At 42.5% G+C, this 17,336-nt stretch overlaps 3 protein-coding genes across 8 annotated transcripts in view; 1 reads left to right on the forward strand and 2 right to left on the reverse strand.

The window, feature by feature from the left end:
- Positions 1–14,977, forward strand: part of Pgls (6-phosphogluconolactonase) — a 77,510-nt gene extending 62,533 nt beyond the window's left edge. Inside the window, exon 5 of the mRNA XM_071662508.1 lies at positions 12,889–14,977. Coding sequence (XP_071518609.1) covers positions 12,889–12,987 — 99 coding nt within the window. The 3' untranslated portion in view covers positions 12,988–14,977. The remainder of the gene's footprint in view (positions 1–12,888) is intronic.
- dnc (phosphodiesterase dunce) overlaps positions 1–17,336 on the reverse strand; it is a 1,419,595-nt gene that overhangs the window by 431,820 nt on the left and 970,439 nt on the right. The window lies entirely within an intron of this gene.
- Positions 1–17,336, reverse strand: part of LOC139749054 (DNA-directed primase/polymerase protein-like) — a 104,378-nt gene that overhangs the window by 43,698 nt on the left and 43,344 nt on the right. For both annotated transcript variants that reach the window (XR_011712878.1, XR_011712877.1), the window contains exon 2: positions 3,994–4,137. The gene's annotated coding sequence lies outside the window, so the exon portion shown is untranslated. The remainder of the gene's footprint in view (positions 1–3,993; positions 4,138–17,336) is intronic.

The following is a 17,336-nucleotide window of genomic DNA, read 5'->3' on the forward strand; positions in this document are numbered from 1 at the left end:
TATATATATATATATATATATATATATATATATATTCTTTCTTTTCTTTTAAACTATTCGCCATTTCCCGCGTTAGCGAGGTAGCATTAAGAACAGAGGACTGGGCCTTTGAGGGAATACCCTCACCTGGCCCAATTCTCTGTTCCTTCATTATTTTTTTATATTATACTTTGTCGCTGTCTCCCGCGTTTGCGAGGTAGCGCAAGGAAACAGACGAAAGAAATGGCCCAACCCCCCCCCCATACACATGTATATACATACGTCCACACACTCAAATATACATACCTACACAGCTTTCCATGGTTTACCCCAGACGCTTCACATGCCTTGATTCAATCCACTGACAGCACGTCAACCCCGGTATACCACATCGCTCCAATTCACTCTATTCCTTGCCCTCCTTTCACCCTCCTGCATGTTCAGGCCCCGATCACACAAAATCTTTTTCACTCCATCTTTCCACCTCCAATTTGGTCTCCCTCTTCTCCTCGTTCCCTCCACCTCCGACACCTCTTGGTCAATCTTTCCTCACTTATTCTCTCCATGTGCCCAAACCACTTCAAAACACCCTCTTCTGCTCTCTCAACCACGCTCTTTTTATTTCCACACATCTCTCTTGCCCTTACGTTACTCACTCGATCAAACCACCTCACACCACACATTGTCCTCAAACATCTCATTTCCAGCACATCCATCCTCCAGCGCACAACTCTATCCATAGCCCACGCCTCGCAACCATACAACATTGTTGGAACCACTATTCCTTCAAACATACCCATTTTTGCTTTCCGAGATAATGTTCTCGACTTCCACACATTCTTCAAGGCCCCCAGAATTTTCGCCCCCTCCCCCTACCCTATGATCCACTTCCGCTTCCATGGTTCCATCCGCTGCCAGATCCACTCCCAGATATCTAAAACACTTCACTTCCTCCAGTTTTTCTCCATTCAAACTCACCTCCCAATTGACTTGACCCTCAACCCTACTGTACCTAATAACCTTGCTCTTATTCACATTTACTCTTAACTTTCTTCTTCCACACACTTTACCAAACTCAGTCACCAGCTTCTGCAGTTTCTCACATGAATCAGCCACCAGCGCTGTATCATCAGCGAACAACAACTGACTCACTTCCCAAGCTCTCTCATCCACAAAAGACTTCATACTTGCCCCTCTTTCCAAAACTCTTGCATTCACCTCCCTAACAACCCCATCAATAAACAAATTAAACAACCATGGAGACATCACACACCCCTGCCACAAACCTACATTCACTGAGAACCAACACTTTCCTCTCTTCCTACACGTACACATGCCTTACATCCTCGATAAAAACTTTTCACTGCTTCTAACAACTTGCCTCCCACACCATATATTCTTAATACCTTCCATAGAGCATCTCTATCAACTCTATCATATGCCATCTCCAGATCCATAAATGCTACATACAAATCCATTTGCTTTTCTAAGTATTTCTCACATACATTCTTCAAAGCAAACACCTGATCCACACATCCTCTACCACTTCTGAAACCACACTGCTCTTCCCCAATCTGATGCTCTGTACATGCCTTCACCCTCTCAATCAATACCCTCCCATATAATTTACCAGGAATACTCAACAAACTTATACCTCTGTAATTTGAGCACTCACTCTTATCCCCTTTGCCTTTGTACAATGGCACTATGCACGCATTCCGCCAATCCTCAGGCACCTGACCATGAGTCATACATACATTAAATAACCTTACCAACCAGTCAATAATACAGTCACCCCCTTTTTTAATAAATTCCACTGCAATACCATCCAAACCTGCTGCCTTGCCGGCTTTCATCTTCCGCAAAGCTTTTACTACCTCTTCCCTGTTTACCAAATCATTTTCCCTAACCCTCTCACTTTGCACACCACCTCGACCAAAACACCCTATATCTGCCACTCTATCATCAAACACCTTCAACAAACCTTCAAAATACTCACTCCATCTCCTTCTCACATCAGTAGTTGTTATCACCTCCCCATTAGCGCCCTTCACTGAAGTTCCCATTTGCTCCCTTGTCTTACGCACTTTATTTACCTCCTTTCAGAACATCTTTTTATTCTCCCTAAAATTTAATGATACTCTCTCACCCCAACTCTCATATATATATATATATATATATATATATATATATATATATATATATATCTTTTCTTTCTTTCAAACTATTCGCCATTTCCCGCATTAGCGAGGTAGCGTTAAGAACAGAGGCCTGGGCCTTTGAGGGACTACCCTCACCTGGCCCAATTCTCTGTTCCTTCTTTTGGAAAATTAAAAAAAATGAGAGGGGAGGATTTCCAGCCCCCTGCTCCCTCCCCTTTTAGTCGCCTTCTACGACACGCAGGGAATACGTGGGAAGTATTCTTTCTCCCCTATCCCCTATCCCTATATATATATATATATATATATATATATATACACACACACACACACATATATATATATATATATATATATATATATATATATATATATATATATATATATATATATATATATATATCTTTTCTTTCTTTTCTTTTAAACTATTCGCCATTTCCCGCGTTAGCGAGGTAGCATTAAGAACAGAGGACTGGGCCTTTGAGGGAATACCCTCACCTGGCCCAATTCTCTGTTCCTTCTTTTGGAAAAAAAAAAAAAAAAAATATATATATATATATATATTTTTTTTTCAAACTATTCGCCATTTCCCGCGTTAGCGAGGTAGCGTTAAGAACAGAGAACTGGGCCACTGAGGGAATATCCTCACCTGGCCCCCTTCTCTGTTCCTTCCTTTGGAAAATTAAAAAAAATTGAGAGGGGAGGATTTCCAGCCCCCCGCTCCCTCCCCTTTTAGTCGCCTTCTACGACACGCAGGGAATACGTGGGAAGTATTCTTTCTCCCCTATCCCCAGGGATATATATATATGAGAGCGGGGGGCTGGAAATCCTCCCCTCTCATTTTTTTTAATTTTCCAAAAGAAGGAACAGAGAAGGGGGCCACGTGAGAATATTCCCTCAAAGGCCCAGTCCTCTGTTCTTAACGCTACCTCGCAAATGCGGGAAATGGCGAATAGTATGAAAAATATATATTTATTTATTTTTTTATTTATTTTGCTTTGTCGCTGTCACCCGCGTTTGCGAGGTAGCGCAAGGAAACAGACAAAAGAAATGGCCCAACCCACCCCCATACACATGTATATACATACACGTCCACACACGCAAATATACATACCTATACATCTCAATGTACACATATATATACACACAGACACATATAACCATGCACACAATTCACGCTGTCTGCCTATATTCATTCCCATCGCCACCTCGCCACACATGGAATACCATCCCCCTCCCCCCTCATGTGTACGAGGTAGCGCTAGGAAAAGACAACAAAGGCCCCATTCGTTCACACTCAGTCTCTAACTGTCATGCAATAATGCCCGAAACCACAGCTCCCTTTCCACATCCAGGCCCCACACAACTTTCCATGATTTACCCCAGACGCTTCACATGCCCTAATTCAATCCACTGACAGCACATCAACCCCGGTATACCACATCAATCCAATTCACTCTATTCCTTGCCTGCCTTTCACCCTCCTGCATGTTCAGGCCCCGATCACTCAAAATCTTTTTCACTCCATCTTTCCACCTCCAATTTGGTCTCCCACTTCTCCTCGTTCCCTCCACCTCCGACACATATATCCTCTTGGTCAATCTTTCCTCACTCATTCTCTCCATGTGCCCAAACCATTTCAAAACACCCTCTTCTACTCTCTCAACCACGCTCTTTTTATTTCTACACATCTCTCTTACCCTTACATTACTTACTCCATCAAACCACCTCACACCACACATTGTCCTCAAACATCTCATTTCCAGCACATCCACCCTCCTGCGCACAACTCTATCCATAGCCCACGCCTCACAACCATACAACATTGTTGGAACCACTATTCCTTCAAACATACCTATTTTTGCTTTCCGAGATAATGTTCTCGACTTCCAAACATTCTTCAAGGCTCCCAGGATTTTCGCCCCCTCCCCCACTCTATCCCTGGGGATAGGGGAGAAAGAATACTTCCCACGCATTCCTCACGTGTCGTACAAGGTGACTAGAATGTAAGAAAGTAAATTCTAGATTAATATGGGTAAAACTGAAAGTTGATGGAGAGAGATGGGTGATTATTGGTGCATATGCACCTGGGCATGAGAAGAAAGGTCATGAGAGGCAAGTGTTTTGGGAGCAGCTGAATGAGTGTGTTAGTGGTTTTGATGCGCAAGACCGGGTTATATTGATGGGTGATTTGAATGCAAAGGTGAGTAATTTGGCAGTTGAGGGAATAATTGGTATACATGAGGTGTTCAGTGTTATAAATGGAAATGGTGAAGAGCTTGTAGATTTATGTGCTGAAAAAGGACTGATGATTGGGAATACCTGGTTTAAAAAGCAAGATATACATAAGTATACGTATGTAAGTAGGAGAGATGGCTAGAGAGCATTATTGGATTACGTGTTAATTGACAGGCGCGCGAGAGACTTTTGTGCTGAGAGGTGCAACTGGAGGCGAAGGTGAAGATTTGTATGGGTTTTCAGAAAAGAAGAGAGAATGTTGGGGTGAAGAGGGTGGTGAGAGTAAGTGAGCTTGGGAAGGAGACTTGTTTGAGGAAGTACCAGGAGAGACTGAGAACAGAATGGAAAAAGGTGACAACAAAGGAGGTAAGGGGAGTGGGGGAGGAATGGGATGTATTTAGGGAAGCAGTGATGGCTTGCACAAAAGATGCTTGTGGCATGAGAAGCGTGGGAGGTGGGTCGATTAGAAAGGGTAGTGAGTGGCGGGATGAAGAAGTAAGATTATTAGTGAAAGAGAAGAGAGAGGCATTTGGACGATTTTTGCAGGGAAAAAATGCAAATGAGTGGGAGATGTTTAAAAGAAAGAGGCAAGAGGTCAAGAGAAAGGTGCAAGAGGTGAAAAAGAGGGCAAATGAGAGTTGGGGTGAGAGTATCATTAAATTTTAGGTAGAATAAAAAGATGTTCTGGAAGGAGGTAAATAAAGTGGGTAAGACAAGGGAGCATAGGGGAACTTCAGTAAAGGGGGCTAATGGGGAGGTGATAACAAGTAGTGGTGATGTGAGAAGGAGATGGAGTGAGTATTTTGAAGGTTTGTTGAAGGTGTTTGATGATAGAGTGGCAGATATAGGGTGTTTTGGTCGAGGTGGTGTGCAAAGTGAGAGGGTTAGGGAAAATGATTTGGTAAACAGAGGAGAGGTAGTAAAAGCTTTGCAGAAGATGAAAGCCAGCAAGGCAGCGGGGTTGGATGGTATTGCAGTGGAATTTATTAAAAAAGGGGGTGACTGCATTGTTGACTGGTTGGTAAGGTTATTTAATGTATGCATGATTCATGGTGAGGTGCCTGAGGATTGGCAGAATGCTTGCATAGTGCCATTGTACAGAGGGAAAGGGGATAAGAGTGAGTGCTCAAATTACAGAGGTATAAGTTTGTTGAGTATTCCTGGGATATTATATGGGAGGGTATTGATTGAGAGGGTGAAGGCATGTACAGAGCATCAGATTGGGGAAGAGCAGTGTGGTTTCAGAAGTGGTAGAGAATGTGTGGATCAGGTGTTTGCTTTGAAGAATGTATGTGAGAAATACTTAGAAAAGCAAATGGATTTGTATGTAGCATTTATGGATCTGGAGAAGGCATATGATAAGAGTTGATAGAGATGCTCTGTGGAAATTACTAAGAATATATGGTGTGGGAGGCAAGTTGCTAGAAGCAGTGAAAAGTTTCTATCAAGGATGTAAAGCATGTGTACATGTAGGAAGAGAGGAAAGTGATTAGTTCTCAGTGAATGTAGGTTTGCGGCAGGGGTGTGTGATGTCTCCATGGTTGTTTAATTTGTTTATGGATGGGGTTGTTAGGGAGGTGAATGCAAGAGTTTTGGAAAGAGGGGCAAGTATGCAGTCTGTGGGGATTGAAGAGCTTGGGAAGTGAGTCAGTTGTTGTTCGCTTATGATACAGCACTGGTGGCTGATTCATGTGAGAAACTGCAGAAGCTGGTGACTGAGTTTGGTAAAGTGTGTGAAAGAAGAAAGTTAAGAGTAAATGTGAATAAGAGCAAGGTTATTAGGTACAGTAGGGTTGAGGGTCAAGTCAATTGGGAGGTAAGTTTGAATGGAGAAAAACTGGAGGAAGTAAAGTGTTTTAGATATCTGGGAGTGGATCTGGCAGCGGATGGAACCATGGAAGCGGAAGTGAATCATAGGGTGGGGGAGGGGGCGAAAATCCTGGGAGCCTTGAAGAATGTTTGGAAGTCGAGAACATTATCTCGGAAAGCAAAAATGGCTATGTTTGAAGGAATGGTGGTTCCAACAATGTTGTATGGTTGCAAGGCGTGGGCTATGGATAGAGTTGTGCGCAGGAGGGTGGATGTGCTGGAAATGAGATGTTTGAGGACAATGTGTGGTGTGAGGTGGTTTGATCGAGTAAGTAATGTAAGGGTAAGAGAGATGTGTGGAAATGAAAAGAGCGTGGTTGAGAGAGCAGAAGAGGGTGTTTTGAAATGGTTTGGGCACATGGAGACAATGAGTGAGGAAAGATTGACCAAGAGGACATATGTGTCGGAGGTGGAGGGAACGAGGAGAAGTGGGAAACCAAATTGGAGGTGGAAAGATGGAGTGAAGAAGATTTTGAGTGATCGGGGTCTGAACATGCAGGAGGGTGAAAGGCGGGCAAGGAATAGAGTGAATTGGATCGATGTGGTATACCGGGGTTGACGTGCTGTCAATGGATTGAATCAGGGCATGTGAAGCGTCTGGAGTAAGCCATGGAAAGTTGTGTGGGGCCTGGATGTGGAAAGGGAGCTGTGGTTTCGGGCATTATTGCATGACAGCTAGAGACTGAGTGTGAACGAATGGGGCCTTGTTGTCTTTTCCTAGCGCTACCTCGCACACATGAGGGGGGAGGGGGATGTTATTCCATGTGTGGCGAGGTGGCGATGGGAATAAATAAAGGCAGACAGTGTGAATTGTGTGCATGGGTATATATGTATGTGTCTGTGTGTGTATATATATGTGTACATTGAGATGTATAGGTATGTATATTTGCGTGTGTGGACGTGTATGTATATACATGTGTATGGGGGTGGGTTGGGCCATTTCTTTCGTCTGTTTCCTTACGCTACCTCGCAAACGCGGGAGACAGCGACAAAGCAAAATAAAATAAATAAAAAATAAGGTAGGATGTTTGGGGAAAGGGACCTGGATGTTTTGGTTCTGAGTGAAACGAAGCTCAAGGGTAAAGGGGAAGAGTGGTTTGGGAATGTTTTGGGAGTAAAGTCAGGGGTTGGTGAGAAAACAAGAGCAAAGGAAGGAGTAGCACTACTTCTGAAACAGGAGTTGTGGGAGTATGTGATAAAGTGTAAGAAAGTAAACTGTAGATTGATATGGGTAAAACTGAAAGTGGATGAAGAGAGATGGGTGATTATTGGTGCCTATGCACCCTGGGCATGAGAAGAAAGATCGTGAGAGGCGTGTTTTGGGAGCAGCTGAGTGAGTGTGTTAGCAGTTTTGATGCATGAGACCAGGTTATACTGATGGGTGATTCGAATGCAAAGGTGAGTAATGTGGTAGTTGAGGGAATATTTGGTGTACATGGGGTCTTCAGTGTTGTAAATGGAAATGGTGAAGAGCTTGTAGATTTGTGTGCTGAAAAAGTATTGGTGATTGGGAATATCTGGTTTAAAAAGAGAGATATACATAAGTATACGTATGTAAGTAGGAGAGATGACCAGAGAGCGTTATTGGATTACGTGTTAATTGATAGGCGCATGAAAGAGAGGCTTTTGGATGTTAATGTGCTGAGAGGTGCAACTGGAGGATATCTGATCATTATCTTGTGGAGGCAAAGGTGAAGATTTGTACAGGTTTTCAGAAAAGAAGAGAAAATGTTGGGGTGAAGAGAGTGGTGAGAGTAAGTGAGCTTGGGAAGGAGATGTGTGAGGAAGTACCAGGAGAGACTGAGTGCAAAATGGAAAAAGGTGAGAGCAAAGGATGTAAGGGGAGTGGGGGAGGAATGGGATATATTTAGGGAAGCAGTGATGGCTTGCACAAAAGATGCTTGTGGCATGAGAAGCATGGTAGGTGGGCAGGTTAGAAAGGATAGTGAGTGCTGGGATGAAGAAGTAAGATTATTAGTGAAAGAGAAGAGAAAGGCATTTGGATGATTTTTGAAGGGAAATAGTGCAAATGACTGGGAGATGTATAAAGGAAAGAGGCAAGAGGTCAAGAGAAAGGTGCAAGAGGTGAAAAAGAGGGCAAATGAGAGTATCATTAAAATTTTAGGGAGAATAATAAGATGTTTTGGAAAGAGGTAAATAAAGTGCGTAAGACAAGAGAATAAATGGGAACATCGGTGAAGGGGGCTCATGCGGATGGGGAGGTAATAACAAGTAGTGGTGATATGAGGAGATGGAGTGAGTATTTTGAAGGTTTGTTGAATGTGGTAGATGATAGAGTGGCAGATTTTTTTTTTTCTTTTTTTTTCAAACTATTCGCCATTTCCCGCGTTAGCGAGGTAGCGTTAAGAACAGAGAACTGGGCCACTGAGGGAATATCCTCACCTGGCCCCCTTCTCTGTTCCTTCTTTTGGAAAATTAAAAAAAATTGGGAGGGGAGGATTTCCAGCCCCCTGCTCCCTCCCCTTTTAGTCGCCTTCTACGACACGCAGGGAATACGTGGGAAGTATTCTTAATCCCCTATCCCCAGGGATAAGAGTGGCAGATATAGGATGTTTTGTTTGAGGTGGTGTGAGAAGCTGGAAAGGCGGCGGGTTTGGATGGTATTGCAGTGGAATTTATTAAAAAAGGGGGTGACTGTGTTGTTGACTGGCTGGTGAGGATATTCACTGTATGTATGGCTCATGGTGAAGTGCCTGAGGATTGGTGGAATGCATGCATAGTGCCACTGTACAAAGGCAAAGGGGATAAAGGTGAGTGTTAAAATTTCAGAGGTATAAGTTTGTTGGGTATTCCTGGGAAATTATATGGGAGGGTATTGATTGAGAGGGTGAAGGCATGTACAAAGCATCAGATTGGGGAAGAGCAGTGTGGTTTCAGAAGTGGTAGAGGATGTGTGGATCAGGTGTTTTCTTTGAAGAATGTATGTGAAAAATACTTAGAATAACAAATGGATTTAAATGTAGCATTTATAGATCTGGAGAAGGCATTTGATAGAGTTGATAGAGATGCTCTGTGGAAGGTATTAAAAGTATATGGTGTGGGAGGCAAGTTGCTAGAAGCAGTGAAAACTTTTTATCAAGGATGTAAGGCACGTGTACAAGTAGGAAGAGAGGAAAGTGATTGGTTCCCAGTGAATGTTGGTTTGTGGCAGGGGTGCGTGATGTCTCCATGGTTGTTTAATTTGTTTGCGGATGGGTTTGTTAGGGAGGTGAAAGCAAGTGTTTTGGAGAGAGGGGCAAGTATGCAGTCTGTTGTAGATGAGAAGACTTGGGAAGTGAGTCAGTTGTTGTTCGCTGATGATACAGCGCTGGTGGCTGATTCAGGTGAGAAACTGCAGAAGCTGGTGACTAATTTTGGTAAAGTGTGTGAAAGAAGAAAACTGAGAGTAAATGTGAATTAGAGCAAGGTTATTAGGTTCTGGGACAAGTTAGTTTGAATGGAGAAAAAAAGGAGGAAGTGAAGTGTTTTAGATATCTGGGAGTGGATTTAGCAGTGGATGGAATCATGGAAATGGGTCACAGTGTGGGGAAGGGGGGCAAAGGTTCTGGGAGCATTGAAGAATGTGTGAAAGGCGAGAATGTCATCTTGGAGAGCAAAAATGGGTATGTTTAAAGGAATAGTGGTTCTAACAATGTTATATGGTTGCAAGGCATGGGCTATAGATAGGGTTATGTGGAGGAGGGTGGATGTGTTGGTAATGAGATGTTTGAGGACAATACATGGTGTGAGGTGGTTTGATCGAGTAAGTAATGAAAGGTTAAGAAAGAATTGTGGTAATAAAAGAGTGTGGTTGAGAGAGCAGAAGAGGGTGTACTGAAATTGTTTGATCACATGGAGAGAATGAGTGGGGAAGGATTGACAAAGAGGATATATGTGTCAGAGGTGGAGCGAACAAGAAGTGGAAGACCAAATTGGAGGTGGAAGGATGGAGTGAAAAAGATTGTGAGTGGTTGGGGCCTGAACATGCAGGAGGGTGAAAGGTGTGCAAGGAATAGAGTGAATTGGAACAATGTGGTATACTGGGGTCAACGTGCTGTCAATAGATTGAACCAGGGCATGTGAAGCGTCTGGGGTGGAAAGGGAGCTGTGGTTTCGGTGCATTACACATAACAGCTAGGGACTGCATGTGAACGAATGTGGCCTCTGTTGTCCTTTCCTAGCGCTACCTTGCATGCACGTGGGTGTGTGTATGTGTGCCATTTCATGTGTGGCGGGGTTGCGACAGGAATGGATGAGGGCAGCAAGTATGAATATGTACATGTGTATATATGTATATGTCTGTGTATGTATATGTATGTATGTTGAAATGTATAGGTATGTATATGGGCGTGTATGTGTATACATGTGTATATGAGTGGGTTGGGCCATTCTTTCGTCTGTTTCCTTGCGCTACCTCACTAACGTGGGAGACAGCGACAAAGTATAATCTTTCTTTCAAACTATTCGCCATTTCCCGCGTTAGCGAGGTAGCGTTAAGAACAGAGGACTGGGCTTTTGAGGGAATATCCTCACCTGGCCCCCTTCTCTGTTCCTTCTTTTGGGAAAAAAAAAAAAAAGATGACAAAGTATAATTTTTTTTTTTTTTTTTTTTTTTTTTTGCTTTGTCGCTGTCTCCCGCGTTTGCGAGGGAGCGCAAGGAAACAGACGAAAGAAATGGCCCAACCCACCCCCATACACATATATATACATACGTCCACACACGCAAATATACATACCTACACAGCTTTCCATGGTTTACCCCAGACGCTTCACATGCCCTGATTCAATCCACTGACAGCACATCAACCCCTGTATAATATATAAATAAATATTCTTTTCAGTGAATATTGAAGTATTAATTATGAGGTTTTTTATAAAGATGCTTTTTTAATTATATGAAAGCAAAATAATACTAGATTCTCATCTTATTCCAGCTTATTCACAATTGCTTTATAAGGAGCACCAAGTTTTCAAATTCTTAATGTGCCATATAAGTGAAATCTATCTAACTTGAAAACATGAAAATAGGCATTATAATGACCAAATACTCATGCTGTCATAATCATCACATAGTGAAATGGATATACTTACTTTGGAAGGCATAACAGTCTGTTCATTCCACCACTTACCTTAGTTCCTATCACCTGCATGCTCTGTAAGGATCATTAAAGATCATCCAATTTACCAGTAAAATGGCAGCTGTTGTAGAATCATGTTCTAATTTACATCATGATAGAGTGTTGCATGATGATGGTAAGCCATCATGAGTATACTCCATATACAAGAATTAGATTGGGGAAACTTTTGATCTGGAATGTAACCTCCCTTTTAACATGGTCTCCATCACTCATACAATGCATTCTACTAGAATGACTTATTGCCAAGACTGTTCCAAGTCATTCTGTGAGGACACTCCTGTATGCAGAACTTGAATCATCTAACATTTAGAAAAATGGAGAGAATTGTTGAACTAAGATAGGAATAATTTGGAAGTTTCTAGGCATTTTAAAGGATTGAATTATTGATAGCTTAAGTTCTGTGTGACTTGATTGTTAGTTATTAATATTAACCAAGTGGCAGAGATTTGTCAGAAAGTAAGGGCATTGCAGTATGGCTGATTAAAATGTGTAGCCACTCATCATTTATTGTCAATATGAAAATGGGTTTCAGCCTTAATTTATTCAAGAAACGGCAAAGAACCTCATTCTTTAATAACCGAGATCATAAATTTTTAAGGGATGTACACTTGCAGTGGGAGAGACACAATGTTTAAAGAAGTTGCATTGTTTAAATGTTCTCAAAAAAATGGTAAGTATGGTGCAAATGGGTTACTTTATTGGTGCCTAGTGTGTTCTTAGAGAAATGGGAGGCATCCTGTTCAGTTATCAGCGTAAATATGTTCCCCTTTGTCATCTGTAGTAATGGGAGAGGTCAGAATCCATTGACACATTTCTGATGTACCTGAATTTTGTTTGCCTTGGTGAAGCCTTGTGGTGTAAATTGGCATTTGGCTTCACAGTGTTGAAAATTTAAACACTTTAATGTTAGGATGTTTCAAGCTGTGACTTAGTGCATTTCTCAGAAGATGGAACATGGTTTAGACATTTACCACCATTTGTGAAGAAGGTATTCTCAGACATACCAAGTGCTTTAAGTTTCAAGTTTGCATTTAGTATATCAAGTGTCCATTGCCCAGTATCAATCAAACAGGCAGTAGAACAGACTGTTTTGCCTGTGACTGTACACTGAAGACCTGCAACAAAGTAGCTGATGTTTTACATACACTGATTAAGAAGGGAAAACAAGAGGTACACTGAAGACCTGCAACACAATAGTTGATGTTTTATGTACACTGATAAGAAGGAAAAACAGAGAGGATAAAGCACAGGTACTGAGAAGTTTAACTTTATGGGGACAACAAGATTATAGAATGGTTGATGCAGCCTATGAATGTTAAGGATATGTTTTACTTATTGCTTGTATTATTTGATTGTTCACTGTAGTTCCAGTCTCTGTAAATTAAATGTTTGGGAGAAATTTCAGTTATGGTATGTACATGTAGGTAATTGTTATGATTATAGAATCTCTTGTAAAAGTACCTACCCTTGTAGACATACTTAATGAATGTTATATTCTTCTTCAGCGTGTACTTGGAGATGGAGAAGCATTGCCCTCTGGGATGGTGAAACCAGTAGGAGAACTGATTTGGATATTAGATGAAACTGCAGCATCTAAACTTTAAAGGTGACACTTTGTGTCTCATATAGCTTGGTATTTGTTAAATTAGAGTACTTAAGGACCTGAATTTTTTTCTAAAAATATATAATGTGTTGCACTCTACTGAACCAGGGTATGTGAAACATCTGGGGTAAACTATAGAAAGGTCTATGGGGCCTGGATAGGGATAGGGAACTGTGGTTTTGGTGCATTACACATGACAGCTAGAGATTGAGTGTGAACGAATGTGGCCTTTTTTGTCCGTTTCCTTGGCGCTACCTCACTGACACAGTGGGTGGCGATGCTGTTTCCTGTGGGGCAGGGTGACACCGGGAATAGATGAAGGCAAGCAAGAATGAATATGTACATGTGTATATATGTATATGTCTGTGTGAGGTGGTTTGATCAAGTAAGTAATGAAAGGGTAAGAGAGATGCGTGGAAATAAAAAGAGTGTGGTTGAGAGAGCAGAAGAGGGTGTTTTGAAATGGTTTGGTCACATGGAGAGAATGAGTGAGGAAAGATTGACCAAGAGGATATATGTGTCAGAGGTGGAGGGAATGAAGAGAAGTGGGAGACCAAACGGGAGGTGGAAAGATGGAGTGAAAAAGATTTTGAGAGATCGGGGCCTGAACATGCAGGAGGGTGAAAGGCGTGCAAGGAATAGAGTGAATTGGAGCGATGTGGTATACCGGGGTTGACGTGCTGTCAGTGGATTGAATCAAGGCATGTGAAGCGTCTGGGGTAAACCATGGAAAGCTGTGTAGGTATGTATATTTGCGTGTGTGGACGTATGTATATACATGTGTATGGGGGGGGTTGGGCCATTTCTTTCGTCTGTTTCCTTGCGCTACCTCGCAAACGCGGGAGACAGCGACAAAGTATAATAAAAAAAAATATAGATATATATATATATATATATATATATATATATATATATATATATATATTGTTCTGGAAGGAGGTAAATAAAGTGCGTAAGACAAGGGAGCAAATGGGAACTTCAGTGAAGGGCGCAAATGGGGAGGTGATAACAAGTAGTGGTGATGTGAGAAGGAGATGGAGTGAGTATTTTGAAGGTTTGTTGAATGTGTTTGATGATAGAGTGGCAGATATAGGGTGTTTTGGTCGAGGTGGTGTGCAAAGTGAGAGGGTTAGGGAAAATGATTTGGTAAACAGAGAAGAGGTAGTGAAAGCTTTGCGGAAGATGAAAGCCGGCAAGGCAGCAAGTTTGGATGGTATTGCAGTGGAATTTATTAAAAAAGGGGGTGACTGTATTGTTGACTGGTTGGTAAGGTTATTTAATGTATGTATGACTCATGGTGAGGTGCCTGAGGATTGGCGGAATGCGTGCATAGTGCCATTGTACAAAGGCAAAGGGGATAAGAGTGAGTGCTCAAATTACAGAGGTATAAGTTTGTTGAGTATTCCTGGTAAATTATATAGGAGGATATTGATTGAGAGGGTGAAGGCATGTACAGAGCATCAGATTGGGGAAGAGCAGTGTGCTTTCAGAAGTGGTAGAGGATGTGTGGATCAGGTGTTTGCTTTGAAGAATGTATGTGAGAAATACTTAGAAAAGCAAATGGATTTGTATGTAGCATTTATGGATCTGGAGAAGGCATATGATAGAGTTGATAGAGATGCTCTGTGGAAGGTATTAAGAATATATGGTGTGGGAGGCAAGTTGTTAGAAGCAGTGAAAAGTTTTTATCGAGGATGTAAGGCATGTGTACATGTAGGAAGAGAGGAAAGTGATTGGTTCTCAGTGAATGTAGGTTTGCGGCAGGGGTGTGTGATGTCTCCATGGTTGTTTAATTTGTTTATGGATGGGGTTGTTAGGGAGGTTAATGCAAGAGTTTTGGAAAGAGGGGCAAGTATGAAGTCTGTTGGGGATGAGAGAGCTTGGGAAGTGAGTCAGTTGTTGTTCGCTGATGATACAGCGCTGGTGGCTGATTCATGTGAGAAACTGCAGAAGCTGGTGACTGAGTTTGGTAAAGTGTGTGAAAGAAGAAAGTTAAGAGTAAATGTGAATAAGAGCAAGGTTATTAGGTACAGTAGGGTTGAGGGTCAAGTCAATTGGGAGGTGAGTTTGAATGGAGAAAAACTGGAGGAAGTGAAGTGTTTTAGATATCTGGGAGTGGATCTGGCAGCGGATGGAACCATGGAAGCGGAAGTGGATCATAGGGTGGGGGAGGGGGCGAAAATTCTGGGAGCCTTGAAGAATGTGTGGAAGTCGAGAACATTATCTCGAAAAGCAAAAATGGGTATGTTTGAAGGAATAGTGGTTCCAACAATGTTGTATGGTTGCGAGGTGTGGGCTATGGATAGAGTTGTGCGCAGGAGGATGGATGTGCTGGAAATGAGATGTTTGAGGACAATGTGTGGTGTGAGGTGGTTTGATCGAGTAAGTAACATAAGGGTAAGAGAGATGTGTGGAAATAAAAAGAGCGTGGTTGAGAGAGCAGAAGAGGGTGTTTTGAAATGGTTCGGGCACATGGAGAGAATGAGTGAGGAAAGATTGACCAAGAGAATATATGTGTCGGAGGTGGAGGGAACGAGGAGAAGAGGGAGACCAAATTGGAGGTGGAAAGATGGAGTGAAAAAGATTTTGTGTGATCGGGGCCTGAACATGCAGGAGGGTGAAAGGAGGGCAAGGAATAGAGTGAATTGGAGCGATGTGGTATACCGGGGTTGACGTGCTGTCAGTGGATTGAATCAAGGCATGTGAAGCGTCTGGGGTAAACCATGGAAAGTTGTGTAGGTATGTATATTTGCGTGTGTGGACGTATGTATATACATGTGTATGGGGGTGGGTTGGGCCATTTCTTTCGTCTGTTTCCTTGCGCTACCTCGCAAACGCGGGAGACAGCGACAAAGCAAAAAATATATATATATATATATATATATATATATATATATATATATATATATATATATATATATTACAGAGGTATAAGTTTGAGTATTCCTGGTAAATTATATGGGAGGGTATTGATTGAGAGGGTGAAGGCATGTACAGAGCATCAGATTGGGGAAGAGCAGTGTGGTTTCAGAAGTGGTAGAGGATGTGTGGATCAGGTGTTTGCTTTGAAGAATGTATGTGAGAAATACTTAGAAAAGCAAATGGATTTGTATGTAGCATTTATGGATCTGGAGAAGGCATATGATAGAGTTGATAGAGATGCTCTGTGGAAGGTATTAAGAATATATGGTGTGGGAGGAAAGTTGTTAGAAGCAGTGAAAAGTTTTTATCGAGGATGTAAGGCATGTGTACGTGTAGGAAGAGAGGAAAGTGATTGGTTCTCATTGAATGTAGGTTTGCGGCAGGGGTGTGTGATGTCTCCATGGTTGTTTAATTTGTTTATGGATGGGGTTGTTAGGGAGGTAAATGCAAGAGTTTTGGAAAGAGGGGCAAGTATGAAGTCTGTTGGGGATGAGAGAGCTTGGGAAGTGAGTCAGTTGTTGTTCGCTGATGATACAGCGCTGGTGGCTGATTCATGTGAGAAACTGCAGAAGCTGGTGACTGAGTTTGGAAAAGTGTGTGGAAGAAGAAAGTTAAGAGTAAATGTGAATAAGAGCAAGGTTATTAGGTACAGTAGGGTTGAGGGTCAAGTCAATTGGGAGGTGAGTTTGAATGGAGAAAAACTGGAGGAAGTGAAGTGTTCTAGATATCTGGGAGTGGATCTGGCAGCGGATGGAACCATGGAAGCGGAAGTGGATCATAGGGTGGGGGAGGGGGCGAAAATCCTGGGGGCCTTGAAGAATGTGTGGAAGTCGAGAACATTATCTCGGAAAGCAAAAATGGGTATGTTTGAAGGAATAGTGGTTCCAACAATGTTGTATGGTTGCGAGGCGTGGGCTATGGATAGAGTTGTGCGCAGGAGGATGGATGTGCTGGAAATGAGATGTTTGAGGACAATGTGTGGTGTGAGGTGGTTTGATCGAGTGAGTAGCGTGGGGGTAAGAGAGGTGTGTGGAAGTAAAAAGAGCGTGGTTGGGAGGGCAGAGGAGGGTGTTTTGAGGTGGTTTGGGCACATGGAGAGAATGAGTGAGGAGAGATTGACCAAGAGGATGTATGTGTCGGAGGTGGGGGGAGCGAGGAGAAGAGGGGGACCAGATTGGAGGTGGAAAGATGGAGTGGGGAGGGTTTTGTGTGATCGGGGCCTGAACATGCAGGAGGGTGAAAGGAGGGCAAGGAGTAGAGTGAATTGGAGCGATGTGGTATACAGGGGTTGACGTGCTGTCAGTGGATTGGATCAGGGCATGTGAAGCGTCTGGGGTGAACCATGGAAAGCTGTGTAGGTATGAATATTTGCGTGTGTGGACGTGTGTATGTACATGTGTATGGGGGGGGGGGGGTTGGGCCATTTCT

Source organism: Panulirus ornatus, chromosome 6 (genome assembly GCF_036320965.1).
Source record: "Panulirus ornatus isolate Po-2019 chromosome 6, ASM3632096v1, whole genome shotgun sequence".
NCBI lineage: Eukaryota > Metazoa > Arthropoda > Malacostraca > Decapoda > Palinuridae > Panulirus > Panulirus ornatus.